This window comes from Podarcis muralis, chromosome 1, assembly GCF_964188315.1.
Source record: "Podarcis muralis chromosome 1, rPodMur119.hap1.1, whole genome shotgun sequence".
NCBI classification, from domain to species: domain Eukaryota; kingdom Metazoa; phylum Chordata; class Lepidosauria; order Squamata; family Lacertidae; genus Podarcis; species Podarcis muralis.
Genome location: NC_135655.1, coordinates 35,138,701 through 35,160,296, shown reverse-complemented (window position 1 = coordinate 35,160,296; position 21,596 = coordinate 35,138,701). Strand labels below are relative to the sequence as shown.

Below are 21,596 nucleotides of genomic sequence, written 5' to 3'. Positions count from 1 at the left end.
TGCCATTAATACTGATATTTGTCTCCCCTGTTGCTATTAGCTGTTAGTGCCTCATTTGCTATGGACATATTGCACCTCATAGGCCGTGTGTGTGTGTGTGTGTGTGTGTGTGTGTGTGTGTGTGTGTGTGTTTCGCTACAATTATAGCATTGGGGGTTGTAGTACTAGAACTGCTGTGCGATTTTGGTCATTTCTATGACCAAAATCACTTGCTTGCAAGCAGAGGGATGTATTCAAGCCCAGGCTCTTGTTGCTCGTCAGTTTTCTTTCATAAGTAGTGTTAGCTCCTGGTCCCTATATTTTGCAGTTCCACACTTAGAGCACACTTAGAGCAATTGCAGGATGGAAGGCAACCTTAAAAATATATATATACAAGCAGTTTCTATAAGCAATACGGCAAGCACCTGAAACAAGCAATATGGCTCTGCCTTCAGGCTTACAAGGTAATTAAGATAACATGGAAAAAGAAAGAACTATGATAACTGGCCTCAGAATACTATCTTAGTCATACAACTGACCCTCTTTTGTTCCAGCAAGGAGACTGGGGTACATAAGCAGGCTCCTTTGTAGATTTTTATTTTTTATTTTTTCTAAAACAAACTTCTATCCTGCCCTTTGTGGCAATACCCAGGGTGGGTGCAACAAATAAATACATAAAACTGCTGACCCTTTTACCCCATGTGGCAAGCAGTGTCTCTGGAGCTTCTCCGGGATGAACCTTCCAGACTACCCAGGTTGGGCATTGGCTCTTGCATAAGAGGACTTCCTGCCTCAGCGGAACTTTGCTTGAACAAGGCCTGTGTGTGTTGCTGGTTGGTGCTGACTCTTGACTTGTTCTCGAATCTGCTTTCTAGTTTTCCCTCTGACCTGGATTGCTTCTTGGTTGTGATTCTTGGTCCATCCCCCCCCCCCCCATTCTACCTTCTGGTTTGCCCTCTAATTTGGATTGCTCTTTAGTCCATACTTTAGCTTCTTCATCGCTTCAGACTGCTGTCTATGGAACAGCTCTCGCCTAAGTGAATGATATTGCCCACAGAGACAGGGGACAGTCCTTTTGCTGATCTCCTGCTGCAGTCCTCAGCCCCAAATTCTGCCTGTGAGCTGAGGAGCTAGAGAGGAAGGATGAATTGGCAAAAGTCATCTTCCTTCCAACAGTAACAGCCTATTCACAGAAAGCAAAGTCTGAATCCATCCCCGTGTGAGGATATTTACGTGTTGCATTGCTGTTGATAGGATAAACAAAATTTAAAAAATTTAAAAATCCTTCCAGTAGCACCTTAGAGACCAACTAAGTTTGTTATTGGTATGAGCTTTCGTGTGCATGCACACTTCTTCAGATATAAGTTCATACCAATAACAAACTTAGTTGGTCTCTGAGGTGCTACTGGAAGGATTTTTATTTTATTTTTTGTTTCGACTACGACAGACCAACACGGCTACCTACCTGTTGATAGGATACACATTTGAATACGATATACCCCCTTCACATTCTTGAACAACTGGTCATTCATAAATGTGTTTTTAAGGCACATCTAGCTATCTTGTTTGGTGGTGGTTGTTTTTTGTTGTTGCATTTTCTTCCTGTGAATATCCTTTATTGTACTTGTTTAGAAGGGGGAATGAATATATTGCACCTGAAGCAATGTTGAGACCAAAATGACATTGAAGCTTGAACACACAAACGCATACATACCTGTCATGTAACCCCTTGACAGATGAAAAGCAAACTATAGAGCAGCAAAAGCAACTTCCAATAAAATGTGCTGTGTTTCCAGATGTTATCAACACAAATAAATCCCCTCTTCCTATACGATTTGACACGTAAACCAGTGATTGTCACTTAAATTGATTTAAAATGTGATAGACCAGAAAGTAACCACTGTTTTCCACAGTCCTTCCTTTTTTGAAGTCAGAGTGTTAACAGTGCTTAAGACCCAGTACTTACTTAAATGGGTATGCCCCACGCAATTTGTGGAAATTGTGAAATTTTCTTTGAATTGTTTAAGTGACCAAAATTTTAAACAGGACACCCATGTGTGGTGTTTTTTTCTGCAGTAGGTAATTTTGAAAGTTCCTTCCCTTGAACATTTGCAAGGGGCTTTAAAGGTTAACCAAATGAGTCTCTGGCATGGGCTAGGATCCAAAAAGGGTAGTAGATGGATAAATTGATTTTGTCATCGCGCCACATAATTCCCAGTGTAGACCTTTATGCTTGGAGCCCTGGAATGAATCATTCTGGTGACAAACTGTATCTTGCAAGAAATTACTAGTTGGAATCAGAGAAGCATGAGCAGAGTTCTTTTCATGCAAAAAGGGTTTTCTACCCATACCTTTCTTGTACAGCTCCATGTGCCCCTGAAAAATTAGTTTACAGCCGTATCAAACAAATTCTGCAATCAAACAGGAAGCTCCCTATTCTTCCATTTTAGCCCAATGTGGGTTGCTGCATTTTAGCCAAATGGGGGTTACAATCAGTGGTGTAGCTAGCCGCTCAGGTGCCCAGTGTGGCACGTTTGTCCTGCAGCTGGGAATGGGGCGAGCCACCCATGGGGGCAGGGCGCACTGCATCAAGCCTCTCCGCTGCCTCCCCCTCAGCTGGAGAGCAGCTGAGAGAGAGGCAGTGGGCAGACACAAGCCCCACGCTGCAGAGTCTGCAGGCGCCCAAACCACCACATCACTCCCAGGAGAGACGTGTGGCTTGAGCACGCTGCAGGCCCTGCAGTAAGTGCTGGCCCCTGCAGTGTGGCACCCAGTGCCAGCCGCGTTTCATTACGTTTGTTGACTGAACTAAAAAAGTTTCATGAGCCCAATTTTATTATTATTATTATTTAAAACTCATATTTTTGTCATTTTGTCACACACACACCCCTCAGTGATGACACCCAGGGCAGACCACACACCCCGACCCCCCCTTCCTTAAGGTTACCAGATTTTTTAAAATGAATCCAGGGACACTTTTCAACTTCCTATTAAATAGATGGATTTTGTCAGGGGACTGATTTGTAAATCTGGGGACTGTCCCCGGGAAACGGGGACATCTGATAACCTTACCCTTCCTCCAGCACTGGTTACAATACTATAAATGGTGTTTTAATGTTCCAGGTTTTCAGTCTCAGTCAGTTTTATTGCACATAGCCAAAGGCTGCCGCAATGTACACAGAATTATTTGACACCCAGGTTTTCTCTTGATTCATGTGAAAGAAATATAAGTTGGAAATTAAGCTGCCTTTGCTTTTTCAACTGTGGATATTGGGGGTGTTCAGGAGTGGGGGAGGGGCAATCAATGGAATAGGGAACCCAGCTAAGGGCCCATCAATTTTTTCCATATAGAATAGACAAGGAAATGGGATTTCTCTTCCTTGAGCTTGCATATTGAACATCCCAGCATTCCCAGTTGCTGCTCAAATGCTCTTTTATCTTTGTGTTTCTTATTATAAGATGTGCCTCAATGCAATGGCTGAAGGATCACTATTAGTTGCACAAAATCAGATCCTTTACTGAGACCACATGGGTTGTGGACACCCTTCTGTGGTCGATGGTGCTATCCAACTATGTTTACAGACATCTGACCCTAGCATTCTTAATTGACCTTTCACAAGGATGTGGGTATAGTTTGGTGGTGGAACACATACTTAGGATGAAGGAAGCCCAAAGCTTAATCCCTGGACTAGGAAAGACTCCTGTCTGAAACCCAGCTAGTATAGTACAGACAACACTGAACCTAGACAGTCCACTGTCTTGTCTTAAAGCTCAATACAAGGTTGGAGCCATGCTTTGTCAAGAGCTCAAAAGGCTAATTATTTGCAATAAGAAAACTGATTTAGGGGGAAAATGTAGAACATATACCTTGTCGTATCTTACAGCATAAAAATGACTCCTCTACTTCCCTTTAAAGCTAGAGTGATTTCCATCACATTTTCTACCAACAAATGCTAGGAAGGGCTATGAACAAGCGAAGAAACTAATATAAGGACTGAATTATAGTTGTGGGTACCTGCAATCATTAAATTTAAAAATATATATATTGTGTGTCTGACTCTAGGATCTTTATTTTCTTTAAAGAAAAGTAAACACAACATTGCTAATTAGCTTCTGCTTTAACTTTAATTACAGTAAGTATATGAATCTAATTGCTCTTGCCTCTAGAGAGCCATAGTAAAGCGCTGTGTTTATACACATTTGTGGACCCAAAAATGTTGCAGCGTGAATGTCCTTTTGCAGTTGCTGCTTATTAATGATGAGGTGTAGGTGTTGTGCAAAGAGGATAGCTCTCTGTTTGGCTGCAACACAAGGAGACCCATTTAGAACAAAAACATGAGGGCTGCAGAGGTGAAACGGGCACTGTAAACATGATTACTTCCCTCAGAAGAAGTAACTGGCATGCTGGCATTTTTCAAATACAAAATCATTTTTGTTTTTCATTGTGGTTCATACATTCTTAGAAGTGGGGGATGGCTTCTTTCATTCATTTTGCTTCATTTCCACAATGGTTTATCCAGTCGTTCAGAGCTGACAACTAGTGTAAGTGAAAGAAAAGGTAGTTGCTCCAGCCACCAAAACTCTTTGTTAATTGTCCTGTAAAAGCATATGAGGTGCTTATGCTACAGGTCTGTTCTGTCAAGACATAAAAACATCTTTATTGGAATATTACATGAAGAGGGAGTTTTTACCTATTCCTTGTCCCACCTGCAACCTGCCACACCATTCTGGAAGCCCCTGCTTTGCTCAACACTATGGAGAAAATTTTCAGCTGGCTGCAGAAGGAGGAGAACCTTTCTTTCAGCAGATCCTGGGATCTACAACCCAGTGGGTGGTGTTCGACTAATTTTTACTCAGGGTAGAGCTACTGAAATTAATTAATTTCCCATGTGAAACTCTGAGCAGTTAAGTGACAAAAAGTAAGTTTTGAAATAAGTGATCCCACAATTAAAATAAATGAGTTGAGGTTATGTCATTGTTTCTGTTCTGCTGTGGAATCTGCATGATGTACAGAATAAATGAAGCAGGCAAAAGCTGATTTACAGCAGCAATGTTATCTTCCTTGCCAGAAAGTGACAAGCATTTTATATTTAAGAAGCGGGTGGGTTCTGCAGGTTCACAAAATTATGGAGTCTGTAGCTAGTCTTCTGTCCCTTCAAATCTTAAAGAAGACATTAGTTACTCTTGGTATGCACTTTGAAATATGGAGAAAACTTCAGTGATGTCTCTGTATGCATGGAAGTTTTATGTAGAAGGTTTAAGAACCTAGAGCCCTTTGGAGCTTTGCTTCACTAAACAATAGAATTCCAGTATCCCAGAATTAGAAGACATCTCATGTGTTATGCAGTCCCATCTACTGCAAAGTGTCCAGTTAAAAGGTCAAATAGGAAAATTGGATAGGAGCAATTTCCCATCTTTTCTATTGCATTGTGCCACATCCTTTGAAAAGCCCCCCCCCCCCCCCGAATGCCTATCTTCTTTTCTTTCACAGTTGAATATACATCTAAAAAAAAAGAGGGGAAGGCTTCATCAGATTAGCTTTAAATGTTGTATACATAAAACCGACAATTTCATAGGAAGGCAACAATTTTCCCCCTACCGTCTTGCTTCATTATTCAGCAGTTTCCCAGAGCAATGTCAGCACAGGCAATATATGAAATTAATGTAGTATTTGATTAGACGACTGATGGATTGCTTTTACAACTAAAGTCTTTCACATTCATTAGTCATACTAACCAGTCATTAATACTGCTTTTATCAGCAAGCAAACAAATGGAAATTCAAATAAAAATTCAGCAGAGTTGGGTATACTCTATACAAAGGAGCTGTTATAAGAACTTGTATAACAGATGAACATTAACGCCCAGGTTGGGTGTCCCCGGGAATCTCATCCATGCTAAGGTCCCTTGTTGGGAGTGGCTTATGATTTTCATGCCTCCCTCACAACCACAGGTCTGTCTCAGTTGATATCTGGACCCACCCACATAATACAGAACACTCTGAATTTGGTGTTTTGTGTTAGAAACCTGGTGTAGTTCCTTTGTCAAGGGCAGATAACAGGATGGTGCATTAGCCACAGAGACCTGCTTATTCTGAGTCAGACAGTAGGTCCATATAAGTCAGTACTGTCCAAATTGACTAGCAGAAGCTCTCCAGGGTTTCAGGTAGGCAACATTCCTAGCCCAGCCTAGAAACGCCAGGGGTTGAACTGAAGAACTTCCACATGCAATGCAAAGCAGATGCTAAGGTAATGCCAGGTGGTTTCCTGATAGTTTAGCAGGATATTTCTGGTGCCTTGGCTGGCAAATCCCTTGAAGACACCTCTGCAGTGGTGGAGCAAGCCGATTGGGTGGCGCACATGCCCTGTGCCCATGGGCGGGACCAACTGCCTGCGGGGCAGGGCAAGCTGAGGCAGGATGCTCCGTGGGGCCTCCAAGGAGTCTGCCTGCCTCCTCCCACTCAGCCGCCCTACAGCTGATGGGGAGGCGGCAGGCAGACCATTTGGGCAGCACGGAGCCTGCAGGTGCCCAAGCCACCGCGTCACTCCCAGGAGAGATGTGTGGCTTGGGTGTGCTGCAGGCCCTGCGGTAAGTGCCGCCTGGCATTTTGTCACTGCCTGAGGGGTGACAGACTTCCTGGCTAAACTGACAGAGGTAGCCACATATCTCAGGACATCAGCAATCATGCTGAGACTTCCTCTTTTAGTGTGGTGTTGCTCAGGACATCATGGTTGCCATGAGAAGCATTATACTATTACCACCATATTGTATTACAAACCAAAAACATGTAGGTTATACATTGGGTTGACTGTTCAGTACCGGCCTAGTATTTGAGCATGATTGTACAGTCTCCTCTGTCGTTGTCAGATTGTTATATGGTTATAGTTAGAATAGTCACTCCCTGTCTCTAAAAGCCAAACTAGATATGGCACTAAATTTATCACTTTGAAGCACACTGGGTTGTGGAGTGGGCAGGAGGGGCATTGAGTGGGACCACAGCCTGCAGTAGGGGAAGTTTAACCTTGGCTCTCCAGCTGCAATTGTAACAAAAAAAAAAACCCCACCTCATCTTGTCTTCTACACAGATAATCCAAGGCATCCTAAAACTAGCACCAGTTTCCTGAGGAGTTTGTGGTGCTGATCCTGTTTGTGGCTATGGGTGGGGGGGACAGACAGTTGAGTCCTTGAAATACACTGCAGATTGGCACCTCACCAGATCCAATACCAGCACCTTGAGTTTGGGAGCCATTAATTGGACGAGACAGAATAGGCTGAAGCTTAGACGAGGTGCATGGTGCATGGTGATCCCTAGATTCTAGAGAAAGAAGGAACTGCTGTTTTTAATGTGGTTCATCCTTGGTTAAGCAGGTATGAGGGATTCTGTTGAACTCACCACTATTGCTAGATTTCTAGTTTAGCAGCCCAATGCCCAGTGAACTTCATAGCTAAGATAAAATCTGAATGAGCTTTTCTATGTCCACACTCTGAACTTTACCTATTGCTCTTTACTGTTATTTATTGTATTTCAGTAATTTATCTCTTGTTTCATGCAGCATAGCAAAACTGATGAGAAATGGGCTTTTTACAAGGAGTAAGGAACTATGTATTGACTTTCAGTTATGGAGGTGGGATGTACTGTTTGTGATTTAACTGACTATTCTATTTCTCTGTTTTTAACAGGAATCCCTGAATGTTATCGATCCAAGCTTAATGGAGCTGAATGGCACAAATGAAGATGCACTAGAATGGGATGAAATGGATATAAGTAATACGTTGATTAGCGTTAATGAGGAATTCAATGAGCTTGATCAAGAACTGAAGCAAGATGACACAAAACTGAACTCTCCCTATGAAGCATGTGGTAATAATGACTGTCCCAAACAGGAGGAAAATCCCACTGTACATGAAAATTGCCTCAGCAGCCCAAGCATTACAGCATCTCCAGGTCCACAAGTCTACCAAGTGTACAGCCTTCACAATGTAGAGCTATCAGGGGAAAATCATATATCTCTAATGAAAAAGACATCCAAATCCTCCACACTTACACACTCGGACACGTTAAAGAAGCATGTGAATAAGAACTCTTTGTTGTCACCAACCAAAAATTTGCCAGAACTAATGGGCAGGACCACTTTGACAAGCCCACAGAATTATATGTATCACAGTGGAAATGTAAGTAGGCATTCTGACAGTCAGAATAAAACAGTCAATGGAAGTGAGGCAGAAGCTATCCAAAATCCTGGTGTCCAATTGCAAAATGATACTGATAGAAAGCAGGGTAATTCTGTGACTAGCATTTCAGATTCCCAGTTAGGGAATATAGTTGATGTGATAAAACAAAATTTAAAGCAAGCGGATGGGGAGATCCATTTTAATTTCTTAAATACTTCCCAGTCAAAGTCCAGCGACAGAGCTAAAAGCCTGGGCAGCATCGCCCATCAGGGTTCTGAGGCTTCAGAAGCATTGCAACAAGGAAAACACAATGTCTTTACATTTTATGACTATTCTTACCTTCAGGGTTCCAAATTCAAGCTACCAATGATAATGAAACAATCAAACTCAGAAAAAGCACATAAGCAGGGTAGTTTGCTTCATGGCTTTTATTTTGATAAGGTCCCCTTGAAATCGGAACATCAACCTTTAGAGTTCAAGCCACTTGTATCTACAGACGAGATTGCTTTCTCAACCAACTTGGATGATGGAGACCCCAAACACTGTGAATTTGTGGAGGATTTGAAGAAACTGAGCGACCCAACAAATGCAAAGCTGTGCCCAACTTTATCTCATAGCTCTTCTTTAGACTCCCTTTCGGTGACAAATGAGTTGTTTGGCCCCACTGTTTTTAGAAGTGGAGATGGGCTTCATCGTAGCACATCCTTGGAGAGTTGGCTAACACCCTACAAAAGCAATGAAGATCTTTTTAGTTGCAATGGCTCTGGAGACCTAAGTGGAAGTAGTGATTCAGTTGGGGAACTTAGCAAAAGGACCTTAGACCTTCTGAATCGTCTAGAAAATATCCAGAGCCCTTTAGACCAAAAAATAAAGCGTAGCATCTCCGATATCACACTCCAAAGCACTTCTCAAAGAATGTCCTTGGCTGGCCAGTTGTCATTGGATATTGCGTCCTCTATCAATGAAGATTCGCCGGCTTCTCTCACTGAGCTAAGCAGCAGTGATGACCTGTCTTTGTGCTCTGAAGATATTGTACTGCACAGAAATAAAGCACCAGATTCAAATGCATCATTCAGAAAACACCTCAGTCGGTCGGTAGCTGATGAGAGCGATGTCAACGTTAGCATGATTGTTAATGTTTCCTGTACCTCCGCTTGCACTGATGATGAAGATGATAGTGATTTGCTATCAAGTTCTACTCTCACCTTGACTGAGGAAGAGCTAGGCATTAAAGATGAAGATGATGATTCTAGTATTGCAACTGATGAGGATATTTATGAAGACTGCAATTTAATTTCAGGACTTGACTACATAAAGAATGAACTCTACACATGGATCAGACCAAAATTTAATCTGACAAAGGAGAAGAGAAAGTGCAATCTGGATGATGAAATCCAGGGCTGTAAGAATTTAAGAAGTAATGAGACTTTGAAAGCAAAAGATTCATTGAGCATTGAAAAATTCTTGAATGATTCCATACGCAAGCTTTCAAAAAATAATGGCAACAGTAAGAACACGTCAGAGAGCCATGATGAGTCAGGGACAAAAAGGCAAATGAAAAATGATGGCTTTCAAGTTTCCAAAGATCACTTTGTGGATGACATGGAGAATGGAAATGTTACTATTACTCAAGAAAGTCCAAAGGAAGAACATATTCAAATTTCAACTGCTGCCATGAATGTTAGCCCACTTAGTAAAGGAAGTGAAAATGAATGTTGTATCTGTGAAGCATTTACTGATAGTTCGGATGATTCACATATGGATGGTAAAGAGCCAGCTCAATTGTCAAAAATATCCAGCTCTCAGAAAGAATATAAAAAACATACTCAGTTTGAAGGCCATTCTATTATAAAACCTTTTACAGAATTTGACTCGGATATGAAAAGTTCAGATATGGCATTACCAAAATCGCTACCAAATGATCAACAAAGCAGAACAGGAATTAGTGAACATGGTGGAGATTGCTGTGCATCTTTAAAATCAAATGAAGCAGAAGGAAATGCATCAGCTGGCTGTAGTGATTCCTGTTGTAGCTGTGAAACTGCTGCTTTTGATAAAAGAAATGAGGAGGATTGTTCAGTGCACAACTTTGTGATGGAGATAATTGACATGGCCTCAACAGCCTTAAAGAACAAGTCTCAGCCTGAAAGTGAACAACCAGCTGTTCCACATTCATTAGCCCAGATCAGGGAAAAGGTTCTAGAACATTCTCACAGGCCCATTCAACTTAAAAAAGGTGATTTTTATTCGTACCTCTCACTTTCTTCTCATGACAGTGACTGTGGGGAGGTAACTAAATATGTTGAAGAAAAGACCAGCACTCCAGTCCCTCTAGACTTTGCGGAAAATATTGAATGCTTTTTTGAAGCCTGTCCTGAAGATGAACGAGTGGAACAGCAGGGATATCTTCCTGACAGTGAAGTGGAAGTAAAATACGAAGCCCTGGATTTAATAGATGAGCCTAAAACATCTGCTGAATGTAGTGGCTTTTCTTTCTTAAGTGAGGAGATGGACATCAGCATGCCTGGCTCTCTTAGCCAGATGATATCAGATAATTTAAGTTATGCTAGTGAATCTTTGAGTCTGGACATCCCTAATGAATGTCCAGTCTTGAATTCCTTCCCAAATAACTCTAAAGAAAATCATCTCAGAGAGCCACTTGAGATCGCAAGGTCTGAAGAAGGTTTTGCTTCCTCTATAAAGGCCTCAGCTGAAGCCATTCAATTAACGCCTGACCACTTGAAAGAGAAGGATGTTTTGCACCAGGACACTAAAACTCTTACATGTGAAGAAAACCTCCTGCATCTTCACAAAGAAAGGCACATAAATACACAGAGGTAGAATGTATTCCTCCATGGACACACACGTTGTTTCATAAAGAGGTAGGTACTAAACACTACAAGCTTTGCTTATTGCTGACGTGACTATAATGAAGCAGGAAATGTGTGGCCTTTCAGAGTTTTCGAGTAGATCATAGCATTGTGTCTCTTGAATTAAAAACCATTCCAGGCCACTTCTTTTATGTTTAAGATACAGATACAGACTCAGATAAACAAGCATCAGCTGAGAATGGCAAATATGCGTTCAAATCACTACCTTTATTTGTCAAGATTCACAAAAGCAGGAGCTGATCCCTAGCTGATCACTTCACATATTTCCTTCCCTGTGAAAAGCAGCTAGTTAAATACTATTTTCAGCTGATGTGAACAGCATTCATTTTGTACTCTGGCTCAATCTGTGCTCAAAAAAGAAAGAAAGAAAGAACTAGCCCTTGTTTGATTCAGACTTCTTGGTTGCATTTCCTCAGATATTTGTACTATGCAAAATTACCCAATGAATCCAAGAGAAATCAGTAGCAATCCTCTTTCTGCAAGGCAGCAGTTATCAGTGGAAGCAGATTCAAAAGAGATGCAATACTGTCCCACTATGTTGGGGAAAAGGAAGATGGGAGAAACTGAGTGTTACACCTAGTATATTCTGGGCTTTCCTCAACAGCCCTTTGCTTCCTATCTGGGTAACTCTGCTCAGAGACAGCAAACTAGTCCACACCATGAGGGTGAATATAGCTGATCCTGCCTCTGTTGATGGGGAAGGAAAGTTAGGAGGAGAGGATCTCCACTTGCTCTCTTGGTTCTAGGTTACCCAACTCACTACAGCCTTCTGTAGGCATTCAGGAAAATGGCTTAACACATTTGCGGAGGGCAGGGGACAGCAATGAGTGCACTAGGCCCCCACCCTCATCCCCATCTGTGAGTTGGATTGTGGCTGTCTATATTAGAGTGTTTCCTGTAACTTGGAGGCTTCCTGTGTGATGTAGATCACTGTAAAAAGCAGGGTTCCACATCACACAGGAAGCCTACATAAGTGGAAGCACTCTGCAACTCAGCAAGTACACTTGTTACTGTTCTCTGCTCTGTCACGCACATTAGATTAGGCAGTTTCTTAAATGCCTGGAGAAAACATGTAAGACAGGGGAAAGGAACAGCACATGCAAATGCACTATCTAAAGCTATTCCTTTCCTGTGATTGCTATATGGGAATGCCAACTGCCCTACTGAAATAGAAAAATGACCCTTCTCTATTGAAGTACTGTATGGGCAGCTTGGAAGAGGATAGTGGTATCTTTCGCAGGTGCCCAAGTATGATGTGATCCTGCACCCCCATTGCCCTGAGCTGTAGAAACAACAGGAGGATGTCACCGTTAAGGGAGGAGCACTCACAGCAATCTCATGAGAGTTCCAACAGAACTACAGTGTTTACCATTTATGTAACACAGGATATATACATACACTCTACCACAGTGGAATCAAGTAACACCCTGATCAAATGCAGAGAGGAATGTTAATTTCATTGGCCTAACTCTGCAAAGGATTGTGTTGAAAGAGTCTGCAGCAGTTTAAGGATGAGCACCTTTGGGCTACAATCCTATACATGCTTGTTTGGGAATAAGCCTCATTTAACTCAACAGGCTTATTTTTTGAGTAGACATATGTAATCTGATTCTATTGTTATTGTGGTTTAATATTTCTTGGACTACAAAAGCTTATGTCACAATAAACATAATGATTTTTGAAGTGCCACAGGTCTCTGTGATTCTTTTTTTCCTGCCAAAGACAAACACAGATTTCTTTTTTACCATTTGTTTCTGCAAAGATAGACAGTGTTTTGATGATAGATCTATGTTATATGCCCTAGTCCAGCTTCAGAGTTCCCTGTGTGGATTACTTGCTAGTTCAGGAACTCTGAGCATAAACTGCATGTACATCTAAAGGAGGATATTATCTATATGCATTGTGTTGCTTTCATTGGGATACACATCCTGATGTGCATCCCCATTTGAATTTAGTATTTCACAAATGCCTTTTAAAGTGCAATTTGAGCTGGTTTGGGGAACATGTCCATAGAAAATTGGTATTTCCAGTGCAACCTCTGTTCCTGTGAACTTATTTCATTTCTTGTGCTATGCAGCATTGACAAAGTACCATCCCATGGGCCCATTTTTCCACCTCATTATCTGTGATCAGAGCACTACTATTTATTCACACTGTATTTTAACAACACTCTGTGTAGCGAAAACAGTTTTGCAGTTTTTACACAAGCACCATTTATTCTGGAGAGATTCCAACATGGCAACTGCTTGTGAACTCCTGAGATCCTGAGGCAGTGCAGTCGCTACTACAGCCAGCTCTACCTCTGAAAACACCCGCTTGTGTGAATTGTGCAAAGGCGTGAGCAGCATAATGTTAACATTCAAGTGAACTACCGTTGCCCATTCACTCAGAGTAAGACCCACAGAGTTCAATGGGGCATACTCCCAAGTTAGTCTGTATAGCAAGGTTAGGCAATATAGCGCCCTTCAGATATTGTTGAACTAAGAACCTCATCAGCCCAAGCCATCACTGCCAGTGTTCAGGAATACTTGGAGTCATAATCCAACAGCACCTGCAGATCACTAAGACTGCCCTTGTTTGTAGGATTGCAGCCTCAAGATGGCTTTATGTGTGGAAGTCCAGGTGCATTTTGCTGGGGAACTCTGGGTCAGAGTACTGTTTATGTTACAGTGAAAGGAAACTCTCTGCCAAAGGCTCTGGTATCTGTATTTTCAATGGATTCTAGAAGTCCCTTCCCCCCACTGTAAGAGCTTAGTCGATACTTTAACTTCATCTCTCATGCTATGGGAAATGAATTAGAGGCAATCTATCCTAATTTGTTAACTTATTCAAATAACAGTTATTATACTTAACTATGCTAAAGATTATCTTTTTGGTGGCAGATTGTTTATTTTTTTGATGAGCCTAATTACTGATTTTCCAAAGGTAATTTACATTTATTACTAATACATCTCTTAAAATGTGACAGATAAATGTTGTTCCCATAAGTGTATTATGAAAAAAGTTACTATTTAAAAACACATTATTTAATTTGAAAGATAAATGGCAAACACCATTATTTTTTTTTTCCTGGAGCACCTGTGCTGCTAAGCTCATTAAAATGTGTGATTTTATGTGGAGCTGTGATACTTAAGAGAAAAAAAATTATCTATGGTATATGTGTACCCTAAAAATAAACTCAGTTCGCAAAGGTGACAGTATGCATATTTACCAACGTAGCTCAACTAATTTCACATGATTTTTACTCCAGCTGCAAGCCAGAATAAAGCTGTTGTGAGCAAATCTATTTTGCCACTGAATGTATCTAAGTTGTAATCTCATTCTTTTAGCACCGTGCTATAAAATTGACCATTAAGCCAAAGTAATAGCAGCTTTGAAAAGTTCTATATCAGGAGTGATAATTCTATCCTGTCATCTGGTGTGGTTTAATACTGCACTACTGTTGTTGTTTTTAATTTCCTCGTGGAGGTGAAAGCTTCCAAAGAATAAATATACAAAGCAGATGAGATCTCACACTCTTCTGTTGTTGCGTTGAGTATGACCCGTGACCCACCCCACCTGTAGAATTTTTTAAGGAACATAGGAAGATGCCTTATACCGAGTCAGGATATTTGTTCCCTTTGTCTAGCATGGTTTCCTCTGACTCTCGCAGAAGTCTTTCCCATTGGCTGCTACTCCATCTTTTGAGCTGGAGATGCCACAGATTGAAGGTGGAACCTTCTACATGCAAGCATGTGCTCTTCCATTGAGCCATCTCCCCTTCCCTGTGGTAGAGACCCCTCTCTTCCTGCAACAGTGCTAGAACTGGCCACCATTTGTACACATGGACCACAGTTATGGAGGCAACACATTTGCACAAGCCAGATCCCACTCAGAGATCATCCTCTTGGGTGACTGATTCTGGTTCATGTCGGGGGTTTTCTGTATCCTTCATTTCAGTATATATCCTCAGACAATCACATATCACAGCAAATTTGTTCCAGGATGCCTGATTCCAGGCAGAAATACTGGGTAGTACCCAACTGAATTGTACTCAGGCCCGCTGAAGTTAATTTATGCATGTTAGTCACAACTAGCCCACCAGTTGTTGTTTTTTAATTCCCTGATATCGATGTAAGTTTAGATGTTTGAAATGCATAGAGTCCTTTGTTGTTGTTTAGTCGTTTAGTCGTGTCCGACTCTTCGTGACCCCATGGACCAGAGCACGCCAGGCACCTCTGTCCTCCACTACCTCCCGCAGTTTGGTCAACCTCATGCTGGTAACCTCAAAAACACTATCCAACCATCTCGTCCTCTGTCGCCCCCTTCTCCTTGTGCCCTCCATCTTTCCCAGCATCAGTGTCTTTTCCAGGGAGTCTTCTCTTCTCATGAGGTGGCCAAAGTACTGGAGCCTCAGCTTCACGATCTGTCCTTCCAGTGAGCACTCAGGGCTGATTTCCTTAAGAATGGATGCATTTGATCTTCTTGCCATCCATGGGACTCTCAAGAGTCTTCTCCAGCACCATAATTCAAAAGCATCAATTCTTCGGCGATCAGCCTTCTTTATGGTCCAGCTCTCACTTCCATACATCACTACTGGGAAGACCATGGCTTTAACTATACGGACCTTTGTTGGCAAGGTGACATCTCTACTTCTCAAGATGCTGTCTAGGCCTGTCATTGCCCTTCTCCCAAGAAGCAGGCGTCTTTTAATTTCGTGGCTGCTGTCACCATCTGCAGTGATCATGGAGCCCAAGAAAGTAAAATCTCTCACTGCCTCCATTTCTTCCCCTTCTATTTGCCAGGAGGTGATGGGACCAGTGGCCATGATCTTCGTTTTTTTGATATTGAGCTTCAAACCATATTTTGCGCTCTCCTCTTTCACCCTCATTAAAAGGTTCTTTAATTCCTCCTCACTTTCTGCCATCAAGGTTGTGTCATCTGCATATCTGAGGTTGTTGATATTTCTTCCGGCAATCTTAATTCCAGCTTGGGATTCATCCAGCCCAGCCTTTCGCATGATGTATTCTGCATATAAATTAAATAAGCAGGGAGACAAAATACAGCCTTGTCGTACTCCTTTCCCAATTTTGAACCAATCAGTTGTTCCATATCCAGTTCTAACTGTAGCTTCTTGTCCCACATAGAGATTTCTCAGGAGACAGATGAGGTGATCAGGCACTCCCATTTCTTTAAGAACTTGCCATAGTTTGCTGTGGTCGACACAGTCAAAGGCTTTTGCATAGTCAATGAAGCAGAAGTAGATGTCTTTCTGGAACTCTCTAGCTTTCTCCATAATCCAGCGCATGTTTGCAATTTGGTCTCTGGTTCCTCTGCCTCTTCTAAATCCAGCTTGCACTTCTGGGAGTTCTCGATCCACATACTGCTTGAGCCTTCCTTGTAGAATTTTAAGCATAACCTTGCTAGCATGTGAAATGAGTGCAATTGTGCGGTAGTTGGAGCATTCTTTGGCACTGCCCTTCTTTGGGATTGGGATGTAGACTGATCTTCTCCAATCTTCTGGCCACTGCTGAGTTTTCCATATTTGCTGGCATATTGAGTGTAGCACCTTAACAGCATCATCTTTTAAAATTTTAAATAGTTCAGCTGGAATACCATCACTTCCACTGGCCTTGTTATTTGCAGTGCTTTCTAAGGCCCATTTGACTTCACTTTCCAGGATGTCTGGCTCAAGGTCAGCAACCACACTGCCTGGGGTGTACGAGGCATCCATTTCTTTCTGGTATAGTTCCTCTGTGTATTCTTGCCACCTCTTCTTGATGTCTTCTGCTTCTGTTAGGTCCTTTCCACTTTTGTCTTTTATTATGGTAATCTTTGTACGAAATGTTCCTTTCATATCTCCAATTTTCTTGAACAGATCTCTGGTTCTTCCCATTCTGTTGTTTTCCTCTATTTGTTTGCATTGCTCATTTAAGAAGGCCTTCTTGTCTCTCCTTGCTGTTCTTTGGAAATCTGCATTCAATTTCCTGTATCTTTCACTATCTCCCTCGCATTTTGCTTGCCTTCTCTCCTCCGCTATTTGTAAGGCCTCGTTGGACAGCCACTTTGCTTTCTTGCATTTCCTTTTCATTGGGATGGTTTTCGTTGCTGCCTCCTGTACAATGTTACGAGCCTCCATCCATAGTTCTTCAGGCACTCTGTCCACCAAATCTAAATCCTTAAACCTGTTCGTCACTTCCACTGTGTATTCATAAGGGATTTGACTTAGATTGTATTTTACCGGCCCAGTGGTTTTTCCTACTTTCTTCAGTTTAAGCTTGAATTTTGCTATAAGAAGCTGATGATCTGAGCCACAGTCAGCTCCAGGTCTTGTTTTTGCTGACTGTATAGAGCTTCTCCATCTTTGGCTGCAGAGAATATAATCAATCTGATTTCGATGCTGCCCATCTGGTGATGTCCATGTGTAGAGTCGTCTCTTGTGTTGTTGGAAAAGCGTGTTTGTGATGACCAGCTTGTTCTCTTGACAGAACTCTATTAGCCTTTGCCCTGCTTCGTTTTGATCTCCAAGGCCAAACTTGCCAGTTGTTCCTTTTATCTCTTGATTCCCTACTTTAGCATTCCAGTCCCCTATAATGAGAAGAACATCCTTCTTTGGTGTCACTTCTATAAGGTGTTGTAAGTCTTCATAGAATTGGTCAATTTCAGTTTCTTCAGCACCAGTAGTTGGGGCATAAACTTGGATTACTGTGATGTTAAAAGGTCTGCCTTGGATTCGTATCGAGATCATTCTATCATTTTTGAGATTGCATCCCAGTACAGCTTTCGCCACTCTTTTGTTGACTATGAGGGCCACTCCATTTCTTTTACGGGTTTCTTGCCCACAGTAGTAGATGTGATGGTCATCCGAACTGAATTCGCCCATTCCCGTCCATTTTAGTTCACTGATGCCCAGGATGTCAATATTTATTCTTGCCATCTCATTTTTGACCACCTCCAACTTACCCAGGTTCATGGTTCTTACATTCCAGGTTCCTATGCAATATTTTTCTTTACAGCATTGGACTTTCCTTTCGCTTCCAGGCATATCCGCAACTGAGCGTCCTTTCGGCTTTGGCCCAGCCACTTCATCAGCTCTGGATCTACTTGTACTTGCCCTCCGCTCTTCCCCAGTAGCATGTTGGACGCCTTCCGACCTGAGGGGCTCATCTTCCAGCGTCATAACTTTTATGTGCCTGTTGTCTTTGTCCATGGAGTTTTCTTGGCAAGGATACTGGAGTGGCTTGCCGGTTCCTCCTCCAGGTGGATCACGTTTGGTCAAAACTCTCCACTATGACCTGTTCGTCTTGTGTGCCCTGCTCGGCATAGTTCATAGCTTCTCTGAGTTTCTTCAAGCCCCTTCGCCACGGCAAGGCAGTGATCCATGAAGGGGGCATAGAGTCCTAGAGTGAGGCTTTTTTAATTGAAAGCCCACTACTACAAGTTTTAAGAACAGGCATGCTACAAACTTCCCAATGGTGCATTAGGTTCCAGTTCAAACCATATGCCTGTGCCTTTTTCTTTTTCTACAATTTTGTGCAAGCACCATTTTCTATAAAAATAGAGAGGTCAGTTACAGCAAATAAGATCAAAGCTGAAGGTACCTGGATAGAAGCAGCTATTTCCACTTAATTTGGAAGGCATATAATGCAAGCCTGGAGTGCCACCTCGGAAATGCTTGAGAGAGGTACTTTGTACTAATCTCTTAGCTGTAGTCTGACAGTTATTTCTTCATAATCCTCATCATAAGCTTTGACTCTTTGTTGCATAGGTTAACCCTAAACTCCAGGCCATGAAAGTTCTACTTAATGAAAAAGCACTCATTGCTCTCACGATATATTAATGCAGCATCTTATATTTACAAACTGTTTGTGTGAGTCCTCTCACTTTGTTGACTCGCTTGTTTTATTCTTCAGGGAACTATAAATGATAACTTAAATAGTTTGTGTAACCTACTTACACCCCAAGCCTAAACAGATTACTTGGAAGTAAGTTCCCCTGATTTTAATGGGACTTACTTCCATGTAATGGGTTTAGGGCTGGAGATTATTTTGGTTGGTTGGCCTTTATTGAGTCGTGCATTCCTATTGATTGGTACACTTGCAAAAGGCAGAGAAGGTAAGTTCACAGGCACCTGAAAGGACAGGATGGAGGGAAAAGGTCAGGCTTGATTATTTCCCCTGTGCCTTTTGAAACTAAATCTTGTTTTATAAAAATCAATGAGGTTTCTACATCAATAAAAAGACATCTCTCTGATAGTGACTTAAACCTCAGGCTGTGAAAAATTGTTGCTCGTATCCTGTCATTTCTTGTTTTTTTGCATATAAGTACATTGGTATGAGGTCATGGAGTAGCTATTTTTGGTTGGTCTGAAACAGGCTTGTGTTTTGTAAATGAAAATGTACTTCATGTAACCTGCTATTACCTTTTTCTTTTTCTTTTAGAAACTTGGCTGCACTTCAAGTGCAGGCTCATCCTCTAAACTCTGGGATGACCTCTAATTCCATTGTATCACTGCCTTTTGTTACACTTGACTCCCAAGATAAATTTTCCTTCCAACTGTGATTTGTCCATGTTGGTTTTGTGACCAGGATGCATATGCTGGTCCTGTTTCAGTTTTCACTTTTGCTTTGTAACAAAACCATTTGCTTTCATATGGATTTCTTTCCCAAGCTACCTCTTAACAACTTACCCTTCCAAATTTGTATGTCTCTGTATTTTCTTTTCAGCCACAAACTTTTTGGTTTTTTAAAAATGATTTTGCAGTTCCACAGAATGTATTATTATTCTGGATCACCATTTCTGAATTGTAAATGTCAGTTATTCTCCTATTTTATGTATTAAATTTGATATTTTATGTGTATAATGCATATTGTTTATTGGAAGTATTTTATGTTATAGAATGGGAATTTTATTTGATTGCAGCGAAAGGAAAAGTCCCTCGTGCTCTTGAATCAACACAGCGGAAGTTACACAAAAGAAATACAAATGCATCCTTTCATTTTAATTTTACAAGATTAATCTATGCAACACTTCAAGAAACAACTACACAGTGTTGTATATTAAGAACTGTTAACATTCTACTGAATTAAGTACAACATTTTGGTTTTCGAAAATGCTTCTTGAGGTGGTAATCAGAAAAAAAACCCACATTTTTAAAAATTGTGCCTTGCTGTATTTCTTATAACATTTATTAAAAAGCTGCTTTCATAGTAAAATTATGTTGGTTTGAAGGAAGGAAATAGCAAGGTGTGAATAATTTCTGTATATATGTATAACCAAGTGTAAACATTGATGTATAATTACAGTATAAAATGCTTTAATGTTTGTGATGCCCAGTGGTGTGGAAAACATAAGCCTTAAAACCACTAGATTGCATGATAATTAGAACTGCCATAATAAATGTAGTTTACTGGGGAAAATTCGGAATTGGCTCTCATTTACCCGAATCCTGTTTAAAAGCAAGCAATGCATACAGTTTCTAATAAGTATCTATTTACTTATACAGTCCCAGTCCGTTCTGTGTAGGCAATATAATACATTGCCTACTTTATTATACAATACATAAGAATGTATAATGAGGACACCTAAGTCTATGTGCAGACCAAACATTGAAGATTTGCCCAAACATCTTGGCCATTGCATTCAAAAAAAAGTTGTTTTATTTATTATTGTTATTGCATTTCTATCCCACCTTTCCTGCAAGGAGCTCAAGGTGGTATACATGGTTCCCATTCTCCTCCTCCTCATGGTTATCCCAACACCAACCCTGAGAGGTAGGTTAGGCTGAGAGAATGTGACTGGCCCAAGGTCACTTGTCATGGCTGAGTGGGGATCCGAACCCTGGACTCCCAGGTCCTAGAATAGCTAGAACTACTACACCCCACTGGCCTTTAAGATGCAGATATGATGGAGACCAGAGATCTTGCTGCTAGAAAATGAAGAATATATAAATATGTACATCACATTAGGGTTAATGTTTAGTGCTGGAATGTTTATTAGTTGCAGTAACGTAGAAAATGTACTATATATACATCACCATATTATATAGTATATATATATATAGTTACAGTATATATGCAGGTTTTGGTGTCCTCGGGTACAGTATATATATATATATATATATGTCGTCAACATATCTGAGCCAAAGTTTGGGTTTGTGTTCTGACTTGTCTAAAGCATTGGTTTCAAAGTGTTCCATGTACAGGTTTGCGATGACCGGTGAGAGGGGTGATCCCATAGGTGCTCCTTCTATCTGTTTGTATCTTTGTCCATTGTGGATGAAGTACGTGTTGGTTAGGCAGTGGTTGGTCAGGTCCAAGATGTATTCGGGGGGATTGTATTTGTTTTGAATGGCTGTCAAGGCTTCATTAATGGGCACTTGTGTGAAGAGAGATACAACATCGAAGCTCACAAGTAGGTCATTGGGATGTAGGTTTTGCTTCTTTATTGTTTCTATGAACTGGAAGGAGTTTGGAACGTGTGAAGAGATGGATTCTGCATAGGGCTGGAGTTGCTTGGCGAGAAATTTAGCGAGATTTTGTAGAGGTGAGCCTATGGAGCTGACTATTGGTCTGAG

At 41.3% G+C, this 21,596-nt stretch overlaps 1 protein-coding gene across 5 annotated transcripts in view; it reads left to right on the top strand.

The window, feature by feature from the left end:
* Positions 1-20,456, top strand: part of AKAP6 (A-kinase anchoring protein 6) — a 251,727-nt gene extending 231,271 nt beyond the window's left edge. For 3 of the 5 annotated variants that reach the window (XM_028721043.2, XM_028721039.2, XM_077926106.1), the window contains exons 13-14: positions 7,659-11,032; positions 19,462-20,456. In XM_028721043.2, coding sequence (XP_028576876.2) covers positions 7,659-10,991 — 3,333 coding nt within the window. In that variant the 3' untranslated portion in view covers positions 10,992-11,032; positions 19,462-20,456. Of the gene's footprint in view, positions 1-7,658; positions 12,731-19,461 lie in introns of those variants that run through there. The other 2 variants (XM_077926121.1, XM_077926116.1) reach the window with 2 other exon arrangements.
* The last annotated feature ends 1,140 nt before the right edge of the window (positions 20,457-21,596 follow it).